General features: G+C 28.6%; 5 protein-coding genes across 13 annotated transcripts; 1 reads left to right on the top strand and 4 right to left on the bottom strand.

Moving 5' to 3' along the window:
- Nucleotides 1-2,864: 2,864 nt before the first annotated feature.
- On the bottom strand, nt 2,865-5,975 carry LOC108549628 (maternal embryonic leucine zipper kinase). The gene is made up of 13 exons (XM_017903109.1): nt 5,832-5,975; nt 5,615-5,765; nt 5,399-5,508; nt 5,177-5,330; nt 5,001-5,107; nt 4,771-4,938; nt 4,505-4,699; nt 4,316-4,436; nt 4,155-4,232; nt 3,576-3,648; nt 3,367-3,517; nt 3,192-3,295; nt 2,865-3,132 (listed from the first exon to the last, which is right to left on the bottom strand). The coding sequence occupies exons 1-13, from the start codon at nt 5,973-5,975 to the stop codon at nt 2,865-2,867; spliced, it is 1,824 nt and encodes a 607-aa protein (XP_017758598.1).
- A 781-nt stretch (nt 5,976-6,756) lies between these two features.
- On the bottom strand, nt 6,757-10,755 carry Moca-cyp (nuclear cyclophilin protein Moca-cyp). Of its 4 annotated transcripts, none has more exons than XM_017903072.1 (9): nt 10,697-10,755; nt 9,568-9,871; nt 9,408-9,495; nt 8,617-8,646; nt 8,406-8,551; nt 8,230-8,323; nt 7,898-8,150; nt 7,595-7,690; nt 6,757-7,517 (listed from the first exon to the last, which is right to left on the bottom strand). In XM_017903072.1, exons 1-9 carry the CDS (start codon nt 10,697-10,699, stop codon nt 6,810-6,812), a joined length of 1,722 nt encoding a protein of 573 aa, XP_017758561.1. In that variant the 5' UTR covers nt 10,700-10,755; the 3' UTR covers nt 6,757-6,809. The 4 variants fall into 4 exon arrangements, with proteins under 4 accessions (XP_017758561.1, XP_017758563.1, XP_017758564.1 ...); XM_017903074.1 differs by lacking the exon at nt 10,697-10,755 and adding an exon at nt 10,066-10,306; XM_017903075.1 differs by lacking the exon at nt 10,697-10,755 and adding an exon at nt 10,170-10,196.
- LOC108549604 (motile sperm domain-containing protein 1) lies at nt 10,425-12,738 on the top strand. Of its 5 annotated transcripts, none has more exons than XM_017903078.1 (7): nt 10,836-10,908; nt 11,144-11,184; nt 11,400-11,576; nt 11,645-11,808; nt 11,904-12,063; nt 12,499-12,642; nt 12,707-12,738. In XM_017903078.1, the coding sequence occupies exons 3-7, from the start codon at nt 11,432-11,434 to the stop codon at nt 12,736-12,738; spliced, it is 645 nt and encodes a 214-aa protein (XP_017758567.1). In that variant the 5' UTR covers nt 10,836-10,908; nt 11,144-11,184; nt 11,400-11,431. The 5 variants fall into 5 exon arrangements, with proteins under 5 accessions (XP_017758569.1, XP_017758567.1, XP_017758566.1 ...); XM_017903079.1 differs by having other exon boundaries at nt 10,842-10,908; nt 11,158-11,184; XM_017903080.1 differs by lacking the exons at nt 10,836-10,908; nt 11,144-11,184 and adding an exon at nt 10,425-10,560.
- An 806-nt stretch (nt 12,739-13,544) lies between these two features.
- LOC108549621 (eukaryotic translation initiation factor 4E type 2) lies at nt 13,545-15,151 on the bottom strand. Of its 2 annotated transcripts, none has more exons than XM_017903101.1 (6): nt 15,079-15,151; nt 14,512-14,587; nt 14,202-14,444; nt 13,967-14,119; nt 13,695-13,891; nt 13,545-13,613 (listed from the first exon to the last, which is right to left on the bottom strand). In XM_017903101.1, exons 1-5 carry the CDS (start codon nt 15,096-15,098, stop codon nt 13,736-13,738), a joined length of 648 nt encoding a protein of 215 aa, XP_017758590.1. In that variant the 5' UTR covers nt 15,099-15,151; the 3' UTR covers nt 13,545-13,613; nt 13,695-13,735. The 2 variants fall into 2 exon arrangements, with proteins under 2 accessions (XP_017758590.1, XP_017758589.1); XM_017903100.1 differs by having other exon boundaries at nt 14,512-14,596; nt 15,079-15,132.
- Nucleotides 15,152-16,191: 1,040 nt separating this feature from the next.
- Nucleotides 16,192-17,009, bottom strand: LOC108549629 (uncharacterized). The gene is made up of 3 exons (XM_017903110.1): nt 16,813-17,009; nt 16,540-16,730; nt 16,192-16,422 (listed from the first exon to the last, which is right to left on the bottom strand). Exons 1-3 carry the CDS (start codon nt 17,007-17,009, stop codon nt 16,244-16,246), a joined length of 567 nt encoding a protein of 188 aa, XP_017758599.1. The 3' UTR covers nt 16,192-16,243.
- Between the last annotated feature and the right edge of the window lie 523 nt (nt 17,010-17,532).

Raw genomic sequence — 17,532 nt, 5'->3', positions numbered from 1 at the left:
GGAACGATGCATGGCGTTTTTCCTCCGTCGGTTTTTTATAAAGACGTTAATTACTTCGTTTCCTTCCTTTATTCTTCGTCCGGATATTCACCACCTGTTTGGGGTCAAATGAACTTGAGCTACAGAACAGATAACATTAACGAGGAAATAGAAATATCATCGATATGATAAATGGAAACCATTCTCAACGTAGATTAGAAATATATATTAATAATCATATATCTGACAAAAAGATATAACGGTAAATTAAGTAATAAAAGTCAATGATCGATTAAACTATCTAATTTTGACCTTGATCTAACGATAATATTAATTTTCCTTCTTTCCCAGAATCTCCCAAAAATAAGATGTTAGAAATTTCCTGGTTCTTCTTTATTCTACGTTCTCTCGTGTCTCGGTTTGCTTGCCGGCGTAACAGCTCGCTCAATTACCGTCGCAGATAATCATTATCACGGAAACTGCATCGCCGGGCCTCATTGCCCCAATCCTTAATTAACTGGCGGCCAGACGGTAATTGGTACGAGCCGGTGTACGACACCCGATCCATTGGCGAGAACGAAGGGCACGTGGTGAATAACGTACGCGTATACACGTTCATGAACTACAGTCTGCTTCACTCGTATCCTTTTTTCCATGCGAACAACCGTAACGATGAAACATGAAGTAACTCCATAATCAGGTAAGAAATCGATGGTCCTTGTCCGCATGCATCAAATTTATATAATAATCTGCAATAGAGTGCATAGAATTTCAGTGATATTGTCGAAGGAATGTCGATATTTTAATTAGGATACTTTATGTTACTAGTTTCTTTATTCTCGTTGAACAATCCTATCTATATAAGAAATATTTCTTAATAAAGCAATATTTCGAAAGTTTCCAATCTATGATATTAATTCTATGGTAAACAAAAGAAGCAAGAGGAGGGGTCCATTTGTAATGGTCACGTACAATCTATAAAATAATGTGAGTAGCTTACCAAAACTGGTTTCGATTTTTTTCTAACCCATTCGAAATCAATATCGTAAATCGATCTTTTCAAAATTTCCTTTCGTAGAAATTGCACATTACCTTGAGGCGACCGCGTGATATGCAAATGGCGTCGTAATAATCGTTAGACAGCTTAATTATTAGCCTGCAAACATCTTCGATTGGGTTGAGTAAAAAAGTCGCACGAGGATTCGCATATAGCCACCGATGATAACGCGAGATACTCTTCGCGTCTCGATAAAATGCAGGATGAATTTAATACCGTAAGTTGCACGTGCGTGCGCTCACGCGAACGCGCACGCATGCTACGGTTAATTGTAATTTATGCCCAGACGACTTAGGTCTGCGTCTCGCCCGGTTGCTTCATTTATATCGTCCACGCTTTTTGTCTCCGTGCCGTTTGATTAATTTCGCGAAATAACCCGTTTAATTAATCGGCGACCGACTCATAAAACACGCACCCCACTGAGATATTATTCAACGTAAACGACTCGCCTGGCGATGCCTATAGAGCCCAAGGCTCTACTCTATTCGCGATTTCCTTGTTATGAAAAATCGATTACTCAAATCGAGTTAATGATCACGTAATGATTCGATGATTCTGATCGTATGCAGTAAAAATTACCGTAATAAAAATCTTCCAGTCTAATATTCTTATTTACGTTCTTAACTTTGTATTGTACGAATGAATCATATGTTTGGAATTATATATCCATGAAAATTCTATGCTGTTAAGGTTAAGTTTACTACTCTCAAAGCGCGTACCAGTTATTTCAGCGTTCCAGTGTCAAAAAATCATAATCTCTTTATTCCTGCGTTTACGTCTTTCGGTAGAACAACTCGATTTTCTGCGGATCTCGCTTTGTTTCGATCGATATTTAAGGAAAGAAAAAAGAGCATGCCAATCGAACCTCGGCGGAATAGTCTCAGCAAGACTGCCTACGAACAGTGCCGACGATTATTGAGCGGGCAAAGATAAAAGGTCGGTTTGACTGCCATAAAGCAAAGTGTACGCGGCTCCACTTTATGCTGATCGATTTGTGGTGATTTTATAACTTCGCCTGTCCATAGTGGTTCCCGTGTAGATGCCGCGGTTCAAACGAGCCGCGATATTTTATATCTGCGGTGTAAACGCAAAATGGAGCTTTACATATTCCGATGGAAAGGGTTGAGGCTTGTAGTTCTCTTTTAAGAAGTTTCTTTGTGCCGCGTCACGAGATCGTATTGCTAACTTGCGTCACGTAAGAGCTCTATTGCTTATTTCATCAAATTTTACTGAGTTGTTTTAATCAAGATTATTGAATTCTCTAATTTTTATCTGTAGAAATATCATGTTTTTATTCGTAATCTTAATATTTCCATATACCTAATACAAGATATATTCCTTATGTACAATGGTCATTTTTAATGTTTATTGTTACAGAACTGTATTAAACAAAAGGTCGTGAGAAATAAAATTTCTTCATAATTCCCTTATACTATATAAACAATATTACACAGCTGACGATTGTAATCATCATTAGAACTCCAAATTTACTATATCGTTCGAAGTTCGGAGAAATATTTACTATTGTTTTATGTTTTTGTAATATTTCTCCCGTGGTTATTTCTTCTTAGAAGAAACTATATTCTAGAAAGGCACGTCCAATGCAAATATGCATGTACCAAAGCTGCCATAAACATCTATCTGCTCAAATTATACATACAAAAGTTTATATTTCTTATATCTGCATTACTTTTAAAAGTTATTAATATAATTAGTGGAGATCAAAATATAGTTGAATAGTCTTACTGACTTTTCGTGATGTACAAACTTAAATATACATATGTATATATATATCTATATCATTAAGGATACGAATGTTAGGAAAACCTTAAATGGGACATTTCGATTCTGTTGAACCTTCTGATTCCGCGGAAAGATCTTCAGCTGCTAAAGCGAGAACTTCTTCACACACCCGTTTATAAACCCATGCATTCCCCTTTAATCGTTTTCTTCGAATACCAACCAATTTATTATTTGAAACACCCTCTAATAAGCAAACTTCTAATTCAAAGGAACAAGCATTTCTGGACGAAAATGGTCGCAATGTACCTTTATCGTCTTCTGTACAATCTTCTGTTTCTCCCTGTAGTATAAACCTATGGAAAAAGTTCTTATTGTAAATATATAAAATATTATTAATATTTTTAAATATTACCCTTTTTGATGACACATGATTCCTTTACGACGAAGTGCACGACGTAATTGTGAAAGAACATATTTCGGATCATCATTGGACGTTGACGATACATTACAAAGACCCTTAAAAAGAAGTATCATAATAATAAAATTAGAGCCAGTATTATCAGTTACATAGGTAACTAGATACAAACCTTTCCAGAAAGTACATTAGGTTGATCAGGATCGATATTTTCATTCTTCACGCGTCTCTTTGGCGTAAGAACATAACGTACACGATTTAAGCCACGTTCCAAACCCATTATTACTTTTCTTGCACTTCCCGGTGTAGAAGACTGTGGTCCCCTAAATATTTATTTTAAATATCACTTTGTAGTTATCATAATTATTATTATATAAATACCTTGAATCTAACACTGGAGTATTAGTTGGAGTAGAAACAAGTCTATCCTTTTCTGCAACTCTCTTTATAGGAACTGCAATCAATTTTGTATTAATTGTTATTATATAAATTACTCATAAAATTGAAATCACATAAAACACATGGATAATTTAGAATTAGAACTGAAAAAGAGATAAGGAATAATAAAAAGGTATTGTATCTCAAAGAAGGGAATGGGATAAAGAAGTCCTACACATAGCTATTTGTAACTCCAAATTGTGTTTGTTCACAAGTCGTTGCTCCTCTCTAATTATCTGCTTTTCACACAAGTACACCAATTTATGGCACTCGGAAACTTTCATTAAAGTTTCTAATTAGGTGGCTAGTATCACCTAATTAGAAGTAAACTTTAGAAGATATATTATAAAACTAAATAACATGTCTGTAATAAAACACCAATATCTCTAAAAGTTTTTTAATGAAAATAAATAGACACCATAAATAAAATTTTTCGTAATAAAAAGTAGCTGTTAAGGAGAAAGAAAGAGTACCATTATATTAGTAATAAAAAAAAAAATTAATGTAATTTACAAAACATACCAGGAGAACATATATCATCTCCTTCCTTACTTCTAAGTCGTTTTCTACCAGGTAAATGTGGTTCCATGAAATTTTTTGCTATATGAAAAATAATACAGTAATAATCACTAATAATATAGATATATTAATTTGAAAAATATACGAAAATGTGTGAAATCTACCTGTTTCAGGTGTTTTAGGTAAAACCTTAAAAGTAGGGCCAAGTGGTATTATTGGTGATCTAACAGGTTTACTTTTTGGAGAATAATCAAGTTTATTTATACCATTACCTCCTGCATCACACTAAAAATAATGAGATAAAATAATTTTAATTGACTTTTAGAAATTAACATTTAAAACAAATATATTACCTCAGATTTAAAATGAGATTTTGCTGAAGATGATATTCGAAGTGATAGTCCACGAAACTTCCTGTCTAAAAGTAAAAGATATGTGGCAGTTTTGTAATCAGTTCTATCACTTTTTACAAGTTTTCTCCATATATCTGATGTATGTTCTCCACATATTGCAGACATAGTACTTAGTACATCATCATCTTTTTCAAACTGTAAAAACATTTTATTTACTACAAAATAGAAATAAATATACAGCAGTGAAAATACAAACAAATATTTACATTAGTCTTATGAACAAATGAAATAGGATTAAGAAACCCTGCAGTAATCCATGGGTGATTGCACAGTTCTTGAATAGTAATTCGTTTCTTTGGATCTGTCTGTAGCATTGCCCGTATTAGTCTTCTACTACTGCTTGATAACCAGCTTGGTTCATCATATTTACCACTCTACAATTGTTATCATTAATCAAGTTTTCTGTAAAGTTAAATAAGACTTAAAAAAAGCTTACAAGAATCTTTTTATATAAATTCTCTATACTGTTATCATCAAAGGGGAGAAAGCCACAAAGTAATGCATAAAGGAGGACTCCCATACTCCAAATATCTACCTGTGGTCCTATAAATCAAACATTAATTTTGTCTTCAATATCAAATATTATTTAATTAAAATTTGAATAATAGGTACCTAAATATTTTTTTCCTAATATCAGTTCTGGTGCAGCATATGTTGGTGAACCACAAGATGTTTGTAAATGTGAATCTATTCCATTTTTTGGTTTTGCACATAATCCAAAATCTATAAGTTTTAAATTTTCTTCTCTATCTAGCAAAACATTCTCCTGTATACAGAATAATATTGTTTGCCATTTATATGAATACTAAATCATCAAAAAAAAGTACAACTTACTGGTTTTAAATCACGATGAGCATATCCTAAGCTGTGCAAATATGCTACTGCAGAAACAATTTGACGAAAAAATTTTCGTGATTCTGTTTCAGAAAGCCTATTTTTTTCAACTGCACATAAAAAGAAAATCGTAATATTTCTTATGATTCCTTTAATTATAATAGACAAGATGATACAGTGAAAAATTAAAAGCTGAATTGTAATACATAATATTACCGATATGATCGAATAATTCTCCCCCTGAACAGTATTCTATTACCATAAAGTAATGACTATCTGTTTCTATTACTTGATATAATCGACAAATATGTTGATGCAATAATGTTTTTAACGCCTGAACTTCTAGTTTAACTCTCGGTAAGTCATCCTGCAAATTCGAAAATTTGTTTCGATTATATTATACTGATGCATCAAATTTTAATAAATCACTTACACCCAGTGATGTTTTATCCATTATTTTGATAGCAACTTTTTCGCCGGTTGCAATGTGCGTGGCAAGTTTAACTTTAGCAAAACCTCCGCTTCCAATGGTCTTTTCCAAATCGTACAAACCTTTAAGTGCAGCATATCGTACCATTGTAATAAATTTACGAAAAATTCACTAATGACTACTAATTCTTCGCTGTCAATTACATTACTTTTTGAACTCACAAATTCTAACGTAAACAAGTTTGTAAACCAATCAAAGCGAACTATTCTACACAGCTAACTTCACAATATTAATGGTACCAATATAAAAATGTAGTTGGAATTTTGATAAAAATTTTAGGGACATTAAGTGTGATAGGTTAAAAACTTCCATTTCATATTTAGTTTTTAATAACAATAAATTAAAAATAATTCTATAAACGTAAAATATAGTATCTTTTATTTCTGTACTTTATTTTAGATAATGATTATACAACATATTGTTACAAATATTTTTTAAATTATATGTATAATTTATTTAATTGCTTTACCAATATTTCATCATTATATATAAATTTTATAACTTTTTGAGAAGTATCTTATATAAACTAAAATTTAATCCCATTTGTAAATTAAAATGTTTTTAGTAGTAACTATAAAAGTATGTTTAATTTACAATATGACGTTATAGAGATAGAAGATACATTCAATATTGAATATTTTAGCTTATATTTGTTTCAAAACTCTAAAGAATTGAACAATTAAACGATTACATTTTTCAACATATTGTATTCATTCTGTAGAAATACAAAAATGATCGACATATTATATGAATATTATTTGAATTGTTATAAATTTAAGACAAGGTTGTCTATACATAAATTTATACATGCTACAAAGAAATAAGTTCTAATAAAAAAATTTGAAAACAATAAATGTAGTTTACTGCACAAATTATATATTTTCCTGTATTATGCAGAAAAATAATAAAGAAACATTGTATTTAGTCTTTGGAGTGCTGACTACTAGAACTAGTTGAACGTGAGCGACGTTTAAATTTTGGTTGATTGTTAGAGTCTGAGGTATTATCACTTTTTCTTCGATTTTTATCATAACGGGATGAATTCATATCTGTATCATAGTTAGAATTAGAATTGTTCGTCCTTCTATAAATATTGCGTCTATCATAATATCTATAATTATCTCTGCCGGGCCTATTAATTCTATAAGAGTCTCGTCTACGGGGATAATAATTCCTTCTATTTCTCCTATCACGACTATTTCTACGGTCGTAATCTCTATCTCGTGATCTCCGTCGATCTCGTGATCTGGATCGACCACTTCCGCGTCTTTTACTTCTATCCCGTGACCCCCGTCGCGAAGACCTATCACCATACGATCGATGTAAATCGCGTTTCATTAACTTTTCATTTTTATGTTTCCCGTCTACTTTCTCTTTCGTCATAGCGTCATTAACATCTGAACTAGTATTTAAATTATCTTGGTCCTGCTCCACGTTTTTAATGCTGCTCTTTTTTTCGTCTGATTGATCATTTTCTTTATTCTCTAATTCCTCGGATATATGTGCTTCAACGTCAAATTTGTCCATTATTTGATTTTCTTCGTCTGGATTTTCTGTAAACTTTTTAATTCTATCAGCTTCACGTTTTTTTAATTCTTCCTCCTTTTTTAAGCGTTCTTTTTCTAATTTCTGAGGAATGAATTCAAACATTCAAAAATATAAACATGCATTAATTAAATTATATATATTTAAATATAATTACATACCTGAAATTCATGTAATTTAATAGTACGATTTTGAGCTTGTTTCCAATGCGGTGGTGTAACACTTCTCGAGCGACTACGTGACGGTGTATGATATCGCTGAAAATTTATTTATTTACTCATTTTACTTAGCTACTTATTTGACATTCGTTTTACTTTACGAATATTTATTTATTCGTTTACTTTATAATTCAGTACCATATGTAAAAAGATGTTAAGTTTTAAGAATGAAAATGTTTATTATAATGAAATTCATTTACAAAATTCATACATACCATATGTTGTATATTGCATACAAATACTTACAAATATTCCTCTTCCTTTAAATATGCGACCAGTTTTTCTATGTGATCGTACCCGATCTCTTCCATAATGTTGCCTAAATTCCTTTTGATTTGCGTTATTAGTAGGCCCTGCTCTGTATAAAAATTTATTTGCTGGTACTTCGGGAATTTCATCAGGATCAATTTTTGTAACTGAAACAAGCGGATGAGGTTTCCCCAAATCATCTTCATTGGAATCATGAATTTCACCATCTTCTGATTTTGCTCTTTTTTTACTGCAACATAAAAAATTATTCCCAGTATTCTATATTTTTTCATTTACTTTATGCATTGTAAATATTGACTACTCTGTACTTTTTCTTGGCTTTCTTTTTCTTCTTAGGTTTCTCTGCATATGAATCAGAATCAGACTCAGATGAGCTGCTGTCCTTTGTTTCGCGTTTCTTTGCTATAAATAAAAGTATAATTAACTTTAATTAATTGTTTTTATAATCTTTTGAACATAACGATTTGTAATAACAAAAACATACCTTTACTTTTAACTTTCAATACGAGTTCTCCACAATTTACAACCTTCGCATCTTGCAACGGGCGAGACATACGATCTACTGGAAGTCCCTCAATATGTGTAACAATTTCCTGGCCAGACACTACTTCTCCAAAAACCACATGGACACTAAAAATTTTATATTCAAATATGAAAAATACTGCTCAAGGAGCACTTAATTTATTGTTACTTACTTGTCGAGGTGAGGCGCTGGTTGTGTTGTACTACAACAACAAAATATGATTAAGGGGATGAGAGATGAACAGAAAGAGCCAGCTTTCATTGGTCATTGTGTTGTAGTAGTGGTGTGCAGACCCTTCCCTCACGACTACACAGAAATATAGCTAAGTTATTCATTCCTTCAAAGATATTCTTACTTCTATGCTTTTCAATATTCACCGGAAGATTTATGTGATTCGTATAAATTATTAAATACTGAACAACTTTATAATGTCATGGTCAACATCAAAAAATAATACAATGTAATTAAATTTACTATTAAATTGAACAAACCCAATTATCCTTTTATTTAATTATTATATCACCTGCTATTTATTTGGAACACATTTAAAAACATATTAGCATAGAAAGATGTTACACTGTGAAAATAAATGTATATTAAATTCCTATTACCTTTACCTTTGAGGTTCACAAAGTATACATCTGTCAGCAGAGGAAAATAATTTTGAGCTAGTAGAAATATTAAAAAATAAAATTTATGCACAATATGCTTTTCTTGCAAGTATAAATATTAACCTTTAGTAAGCTGATCACTTTTGTTAATAATAACATGCAAAATAAATATTTAGTAAAATAATATAATGCATTAATATCTCGTGATTTTTAGAAACTATATATATTGTAAATTTATCACACCATCCTGCACTTTTCTTCTATTATAGATCTAGTCAATTGTTTTACGCTATTTAATATATATTTTTATAATTTATTAATATTTATATACTTTTTTTTAATGAATACTCACATAAAAAATTGTGAACCATTTGTGTCTCTACCACGATTTGCCATTGATAATAAAAATGGTTTACTATGTTTTATAATAAAATTTTCGTCTGCAAAATATTATTGCAAATAAGTTATATTTATTCTTAAACATCATATCTGCAATATATTTATAGATATACCTGCAAAAGTTCCACCATAAATTGATTCTCCTCCTGTTCCATTACCTACTGAAAAATCACCACCCTGAATCATAAAATCTTTAACTACTCTGTGAAAAACAATTCCTTTATAGTGCAATTGTTTGCCAGTTGTTTTCCCAAGTCCTTTTTCTCCAGTACATAGAGCACGAAAATTTTCGCATGTTATTGGACAAATGTCAGCAAAGAGTTCAAACACCATGCGACCCATTGGGAGACCACCCACCTCTATATCAAAGAATACTCTAGGATTAACATTAACCATGATGTCTTCTGGTGTATATTCCTAAAAAATTAAATAAAAATAAAATTAATATTTTCTACAGATATCTTATAAAATGCAAAACAGGATTTTCCAATACACAATTCTATATGTTATACAATGCAAAAACATAAATACTTCTTTTTAACAATATATTAATAAAATTGAAAAAAATTAATATGATGACTGAATATGTTTATACAAAAATAGATTGTTACCGTTACGTCGAAAAATAAAAACACTGATGAAACCCAGAAATCGAAAATTCCAGAGTAAGGTTAGAATTGCTCTGCGTAATTACTTCTATTACTTAGTACACTACCTATTTATTAAAATGTATATAGTGCTTCAATCATTTTCTTATACGTTTGCACTACGTTGTTATATCAATACGTTAATATCAACAACATTCAACTAACGTAATCGTATAATTACTCATAAGCCTCATTACCCGGTGCCATATTGTTGAATTCATACGAGTATTGTTAATATTTTACGTATGGTTGCCAACAAAATATACAAATATTTTTTCCCTATATTAGTAAACGATTGATTTATCCCTGAATTACGTATGCAATGTTACTTTTGGATAAGTTTTATTGTTGAAATCTATTGTTTTCCATATTCAGATCCAACTTTTTATCGAATTATAAGTAAAATGAAAACTGGGTCATAGTGATTATACTTTTTAATATTTTCATTAATTGAATCAGGTAAATTATATGCAATCTACAAAATATTTCTAACCATTTTACATATTGAAATTTTAGTATCAAATTTTTTTATTACTAAACAAATTGATTAAACTGCGTAGAAACAATGTGTGGATGATAAAGTGATTTTTAATACCATTTAAATCCTTTACTAAGAAGAATGAAATAATCAGCTGATTTGTAATGATAAGCTAGGGAAAGACGAGAAAATCACACACCACTTGTTCACATGCACAATAGTAAATGTTGGTACATGAAAAGTGATGACGAATACCATGAACAATTGTTTCACTAGGAAGATCAACAGTGCAGTATTCAATCAAATGGACCTATGACGCTAACAAGCTTGTAAATATTAAATATTATAGAAGTTGTTACACAACTAATGATGTGTTTCTCGTAATTGATTAAGTCACTAAAATTATCCGATAGAATGATTAAACATATTTTTTAAACGAACAAACATTAGATTTGTGTTCAGTTTTTGAAACTTTGTTTAAAAACGTTTTCATATTTACTCGTATTTTTATTTATTTCAAGTAATTATTGTAATAATTAAAATTTGGTACTATACAATTTTTAGCTTAATTTTTATAGTCAACAAAATACTTCATTTTTGTTTAGGTAAGTTATATTAAATATATATGACTAATTGTCTACTGCAATATTAAAGTATAAAAGATCAAATTCACGTAAAAAATGTTTGTATCAAATCAAGTGAGAATATATAAAATATGGATATTTAAAAAATTTCAAAATAATGAGGTTTACGTGTACATACATTATAATGTAAATCTAAATAATAGATTTAGATGTATATAATGAATATAATTTTATAGGTGCATGGAACACATAAAATTAAGCAGATATAATGCAGTCCCAATTAGCAGCAACTCCACGAAAATTACCAGTATTTGTATTTCCTCAAAGTATCACTTTCTTTTTAGACGATCAGTCTACTCACAAACAAGTTTTAACTTTGTATAACCCATATGATTTTCCAATAAGATTCAAAAGTATGTATTGTAATAATAGACACTAATAAATACATAAAAAAATTTAATATAATTCATTATAATTATAGTATTGTGTACTGCACCAAATAAATATAAAGTTGTTGAACCAGAAGGAACAATAAAAGCAAGATGCTGTATCGATATTGTTGTCAGACATACATCTCTTATACATAGTAATTGCAATGTTGTTGATAAATTTAGAATACAAATGCAAGAACATCCAACTAAACAGGTAATTGAACATATGTTTAATTATATATAAATATAAAAGTAAATATAACTTCTTTACAAAAATAATATAATTTAAGATTGTTAAAAAATTAATAGGCTATAGGAAAACGAGATGTTGAAGCTAAATTACTTCCTGGGACAACAGAAACAGTTGGAAGATCTACACCAGATCCTGAAATGTTTCAACAGCTTCCAATAAATGAAAATAGACAGCAACAATCTTATGCACTTATAGCTCAAAATAAAGCAATTGATAGTAAGTTTAAAAATATTTGTAAGTTGCATAAGTTACATCAATATTTACACATACAAAATACACATTGAAGTCAATAAAGTTACACTATAATTTATTTCATGAAAATATTCAAAATAAGAATAAAAAAATATATCAATCTGCAAATATGAAATACATTAAGAATAAAGGTTAATAAGTCACTATTTATAATTAATATTTGGATTTAATGTGATATTACATGTGTAATATAAAATTAATTGAAAGTCATATATTTAATATATTCCATTCAATTGTAATTTATATAACAAGAACTTCTTTAATATATTTTAATTACAGTTTATCAATATAAATATAAAGTAAATTATAAATGTTATTTTTATTAAGCTATAAATAGAAAAGAAAATATCTTATTTATATATCTATTGAAATAATATTTTAAATATATGTTATTTTTAGGAGGAACAAATTATGTAGCATTATTTGCTGGAATCATTTGTATAGTTGGATTGCTTTTACCTACTGAAGGAGAACAGAATAATAAAGTGCCTGATTATCTCCATCTCTCCATAAACTTTAAACTAATATTTTCGTTTGTATTAGGTAAGTATTTATTATTGATGTTTTGTTGAAGAAAGCATGAAAAGGATCTTTCTATTTATTACAGGTATGGTCACAATTATTATTTTAAGGTTGTAATTTTTGGCTTTGTACTTAAGAAAAAAAAGAAAGACTTTATACAATGATTAGAATCATGAAATAAAAGCACAATTAATGTTAGGTTTTTTTTAGTATTGAGCCTCTTTTTGTTTGTTATTGGGTATAGCTAATTCTAGTCTGTAAACAATAAGCTGTCACATTATACTGTGAATAATGCAAATATTTATTGATATATATAAAATATTTTATTCTTTTAATGTACATGATGCTAAATGTTCTTGTCCAACTTTGTGCTTCATTGCCTTATGTATGCATAAAACAAATTTGTACATATATTAAAATTTTAACAGAATTAGTCTTTTTATATATTCAAGTTAAAATATAAAAATATATTAATATTTATACCAGGATTAATACCTCATTTCGATTAAAATGCTTTGTGTATAGAAGCATTATGTACAAAGCACAGCATTAATAATTATGCATATATTCTAAAAAAATACGATCTCATGTAAAAATGTATAAATATCCTATGTAAAATGGGCTCCAAACTTTAGGTATCCTTAAATAAAAATATTTGATATATAGAATGATTACTTATTGTTATGGTTAAAGATTTTCTACATTTGTGCATATAACATAATGCAAAAAAGTTATATTTAGATAGTTATATTAGTTTATTACTTTGTTACAAATATTATTTAGCTCCAAGTATTGAGGGGAAAAAATAATATCAGTTTAAGATATTTTGGAAATAAGATTATTTTTTTATTATCAACATGTATTTATTATTTACATAAGTTACAATGAGACACTTGTGAATCAAATATGTTATCCAGTAAGATGGCCATTTAACTTTTGTAGTTGTAAAATATTTTTGTCCTAAGTATTATTTTCTCACAAGTATCAATTTGCTAAATATAAAAACATATAAACAGTATAATTTTATAAAAATAAATCTTGTTATTAATTAATAATATTACTATATAATTTACCTGAAAGTCCATAAAGAATTCAAATTTAGCATCACAAACTTTTAGAGCCGATGAACACTTTTCAAACTTTCATTATGAGTTTTGTATTCCATTGAGGCACTTGCTGGAAGATGTAAAACCCTCCTTAATGTATCTCTAATACGTGCAGTTGTTGCATAATCAGATGCAGTCTTATTCCATACACATATTACATCCTCCTGTTGTAATTAAGAATTTCTAATAGCACTAACAAGATATAGGCTATTATCTTCAAATAATAAAAATTAACTTACTTGAAACCTTATAGATACAACAGCTCCACAAATCTCTTCTCCAACCATAAATTGTTCACCTAACATAGCTAATATAAGATTTTCCCAACACCTAGAAACTAATCCTTTTCTTAATCTTACTATCCATTTACCGCCTTTCTGATTTGCTTCATCCTAAAATAAATAATTTGTTAATGCAAAATTACTTACAAGGAATAGGTATATATTATAAAAAAAAAAATGTTAAAACACATACTTCCCACATTGGTTTTATGCCAACTTTGAAAAGATGAAAATGTGTAGATGTTGTTAATTCTGATGGCCGGACTAAGTGACTGTAAAGACTCCAAAACTGCTCCACACTTGCAAACCTACCAACTAATTTTAAATTTTGGTCGTAACTTTGTATATTTGGTTGTTTACCAGAACTGCGTCGACTATACCATAATGCATATGCATACTGTAATTTATGCTCATTTGGACTAATTTCTATAGGAGGCTATAATAAATATCTGCTATTTAATAGGAACAAAGTAATAAATTTAAAAAAAATACTTCCTACTTACTAATGAATCTTTTTCAGGTTTTTTATTATCTTTTGATTGTACTTCATCATCTCCACTATCTTGTTTATTCTTTAACCTGCAAATACTATTATTATTTAGAACATGAATCTTATAAAACTACAAATATTATAGTTAAATAATCTCAAAAATTTTATTTATGAACAACAAACTTCATTCATTTTATACTTTTAAATAATAACATATGATCATTAATTTTATACAGTTGCATGCAATGAAAAATATTTTATTATTATTTGGTAGTAGTTTAAAGTGTCAAAAAAAAGAATAAAGATAGTAATTGAAAATTCAATATATGAAAATGTATTTAGCTTCTGATAAATGTCAAAACATATCACATGTTTTGTTATTTAAAACTAGTTAGACAGTATTTTATGTAAGCTAATAATTAATGCATTAAATAGAAAAAAGAAGCATATGTTGTGCATAATGTACAACATTAAACAAAATAATATATCAATGAATGTTGATTTCTATTTAAAACAAATCTAACCTCCATCTAGCCCATAGAAAAAGGCACGATGAAATAAGAACGCTAGTTTCACTTACGTCTCAAATTTATTGGACATGTTTTACGCTGTAATATAAATCTATTGATTAAATGTTAAGAGTAATATATTTCAATAAATACAAATAAAAATACAAAGAGTTTTCCACTTCTATTTCCTTTTTATACGTTCTCTCATGTGTATGTTTTCAATAAATTGTTGATCTCCCCCTCTACATTCTTTTTTGTCACTTTATCATTAGACATTTTACATTTTGATGTTGGTCATACTAAACATACATAAATTATTAGCGCGATATATAAAGTATACAAATTTATAAATAAAAATTATATTTTTGATATAAAATAAATATTTTACACGAAGTAACATAGTAAATCTAAAAAAAAAAAATGTTATATACTGTAATTGGATACATGTTAGATTGATTTATGTAGAAATATGTATGAGTAGATGAAAAACAAAGAATATGTAGAAATAGTAATTGTTTTAGCAGAAAAACATAATATTAGATGGAAAAAAATGAATAGAAGTATTATGAAAATACGTAAAAAAGTAAGAATGGTGAGAATATAGAAAAAGCGGAAAAGACTAGGGGTCGTAGCATATTAAGTATAATAAAAAAGATCCAAATTAGAAAGAAATGAAAAAGTAAATAATAACGAAAGTGTGAGAAAACAGTGAGGTATAGCAAACAGAGAGAAGTTAAATAAAGTGAATGTCTTTGTTATTTACTAATGCTGAGGAGGGTAAGGCAAATTATGACATAGTAATAAGTATTGAGGTAATCTGGAAATAAAAAATAAAAAAGAAAATGCATATAATAATAATTTCGAGAGACTTCAATACACAAGTTGGGAAAGCGGGGGAACAATATGAAGCATTGGAATATAATTGAATGGTAATTCATATTAAAAATCACAATTGTTAATTATTTTGAATGTATTTATATTTTATTACAAAAATTTCGCAGTCAATACATAAGTTTCGATCTTCAAGGTATAAACATACTTCTTTTGTTGCTAGTTAAATGAATTTTGATAACAAAATTTTTGAGTTTATAAGTATTAATATAAAATATACAGTTATAATTTAATACAATAGAGGAGATAAAAATAGGATTCATATAACTTCATTAAGATAAAATATTGCCCTTTACAATAATATTGAAATAAAGAATTATTAATACATATTATCAGTATCAATTATTAAGTTTTAGTCACTGAAAATTTCGATTTCAACCCTTTCATAATTTCTTCTCGTTGGTACATAACTTCTTTGTAACATAGCAATGAAAATACGATTGGACATTCATACTGTACCGTTTCGATACATTTCGTATCTGTGGCTCCATCTACGTCGAATCTGAATTGCGAGATCGATTCTACTGTAACGAAAATCGGAATTTAAGATTAAAATCATTTAAAAGTCTTATTTGGTTGCTAATATTAATTTCTAATTTTACATGTAATCTCTTTCTTTTTAAACAGAAATATTTACTTACAGCATCCAAATCCAGAAAAAAAACATGTTTGGTGTTTCGAAGTAATCAAATATCCATTTTTATCTGTAAATACGTCATAATGCCCACGCGCTGTATTTCGAATTGGTAAATAACTCAAATGTTCGGTATATTCAACTGAATATTTCCAATGGTCTGCTGTACCGCCTTCCGTAATAATATCAAATTCTTCTCTATAAATATTAATTATAAAAAGAAAAGAAAAATAGTGATATATAGAAAGTGTAAAAATCAATTATTTGTTATTTTACGTACATTGTTGGATTTAATTTTTTTATGTTACTAAAATCTGCAATAAACTCCCGTACGTGTATAGGATCTGAATTTTTTATTATACCTTCGACTTGTACATAATGTTTCTTCTTATACACAAAGAGTACATAGAAAATTATAAGTATTAAACTAGTGTACAGCAGACTTCTGGTTTTCCACTTCATTGGATTAATACCCATTTCTAAATACAAATTTTACCGCACGATACTAATTTGACGAAAATTTTCTTCTATAAAGCAAGTATAACCTTTATGGTCTGGTATATAACTATAGTACATATATTCCTAATGTAAACATCCGGCAAAAATTAAGTTTCACGTTATACATTACATCAATTTCTTTAAAAATTAGAAAAAAAATATTCATCACTTACTTGTATAAATATTTAATATTAAATAAACAGTTTTTTTGTTTTTGTGGAGACTTATTACAATTTTAAATTACGAATATTGTAAATAATATTTTTTTATTACCATATGACTGAGTATGTATTTGATACTTTAAACTACAGACAAGATAAATCGAGAGCGATACTGCTTTCGTTACAAATATCAAAGGAAGAATGATGAAACATTTCCTGCGTCACAATTCGCTTCTGCCTTGGCTTGACTGTGATGCTTTCTGTTATTTGATCTCCACTACATTTTGTTGTAGTTCTTTCTCCCTACTTTTTTATGAATCAGTATTATGCCTACATACATA

The sequence above is a fragment of the Eufriesea mexicana genome, unplaced genomic scaffold, assembly GCF_001483705.2.
Source record: "Eufriesea mexicana isolate 0111107269 unplaced genomic scaffold, ASM148370v2 scaffold2119, whole genome shotgun sequence".
NCBI classification, from domain to species: domain Eukaryota; kingdom Metazoa; phylum Arthropoda; class Insecta; order Hymenoptera; family Apidae; genus Eufriesea; species Eufriesea mexicana.
Note: the sequence above shows the minus strand (reverse complement) of the source record. Positions and strands in the feature narration are given on the sequence as shown.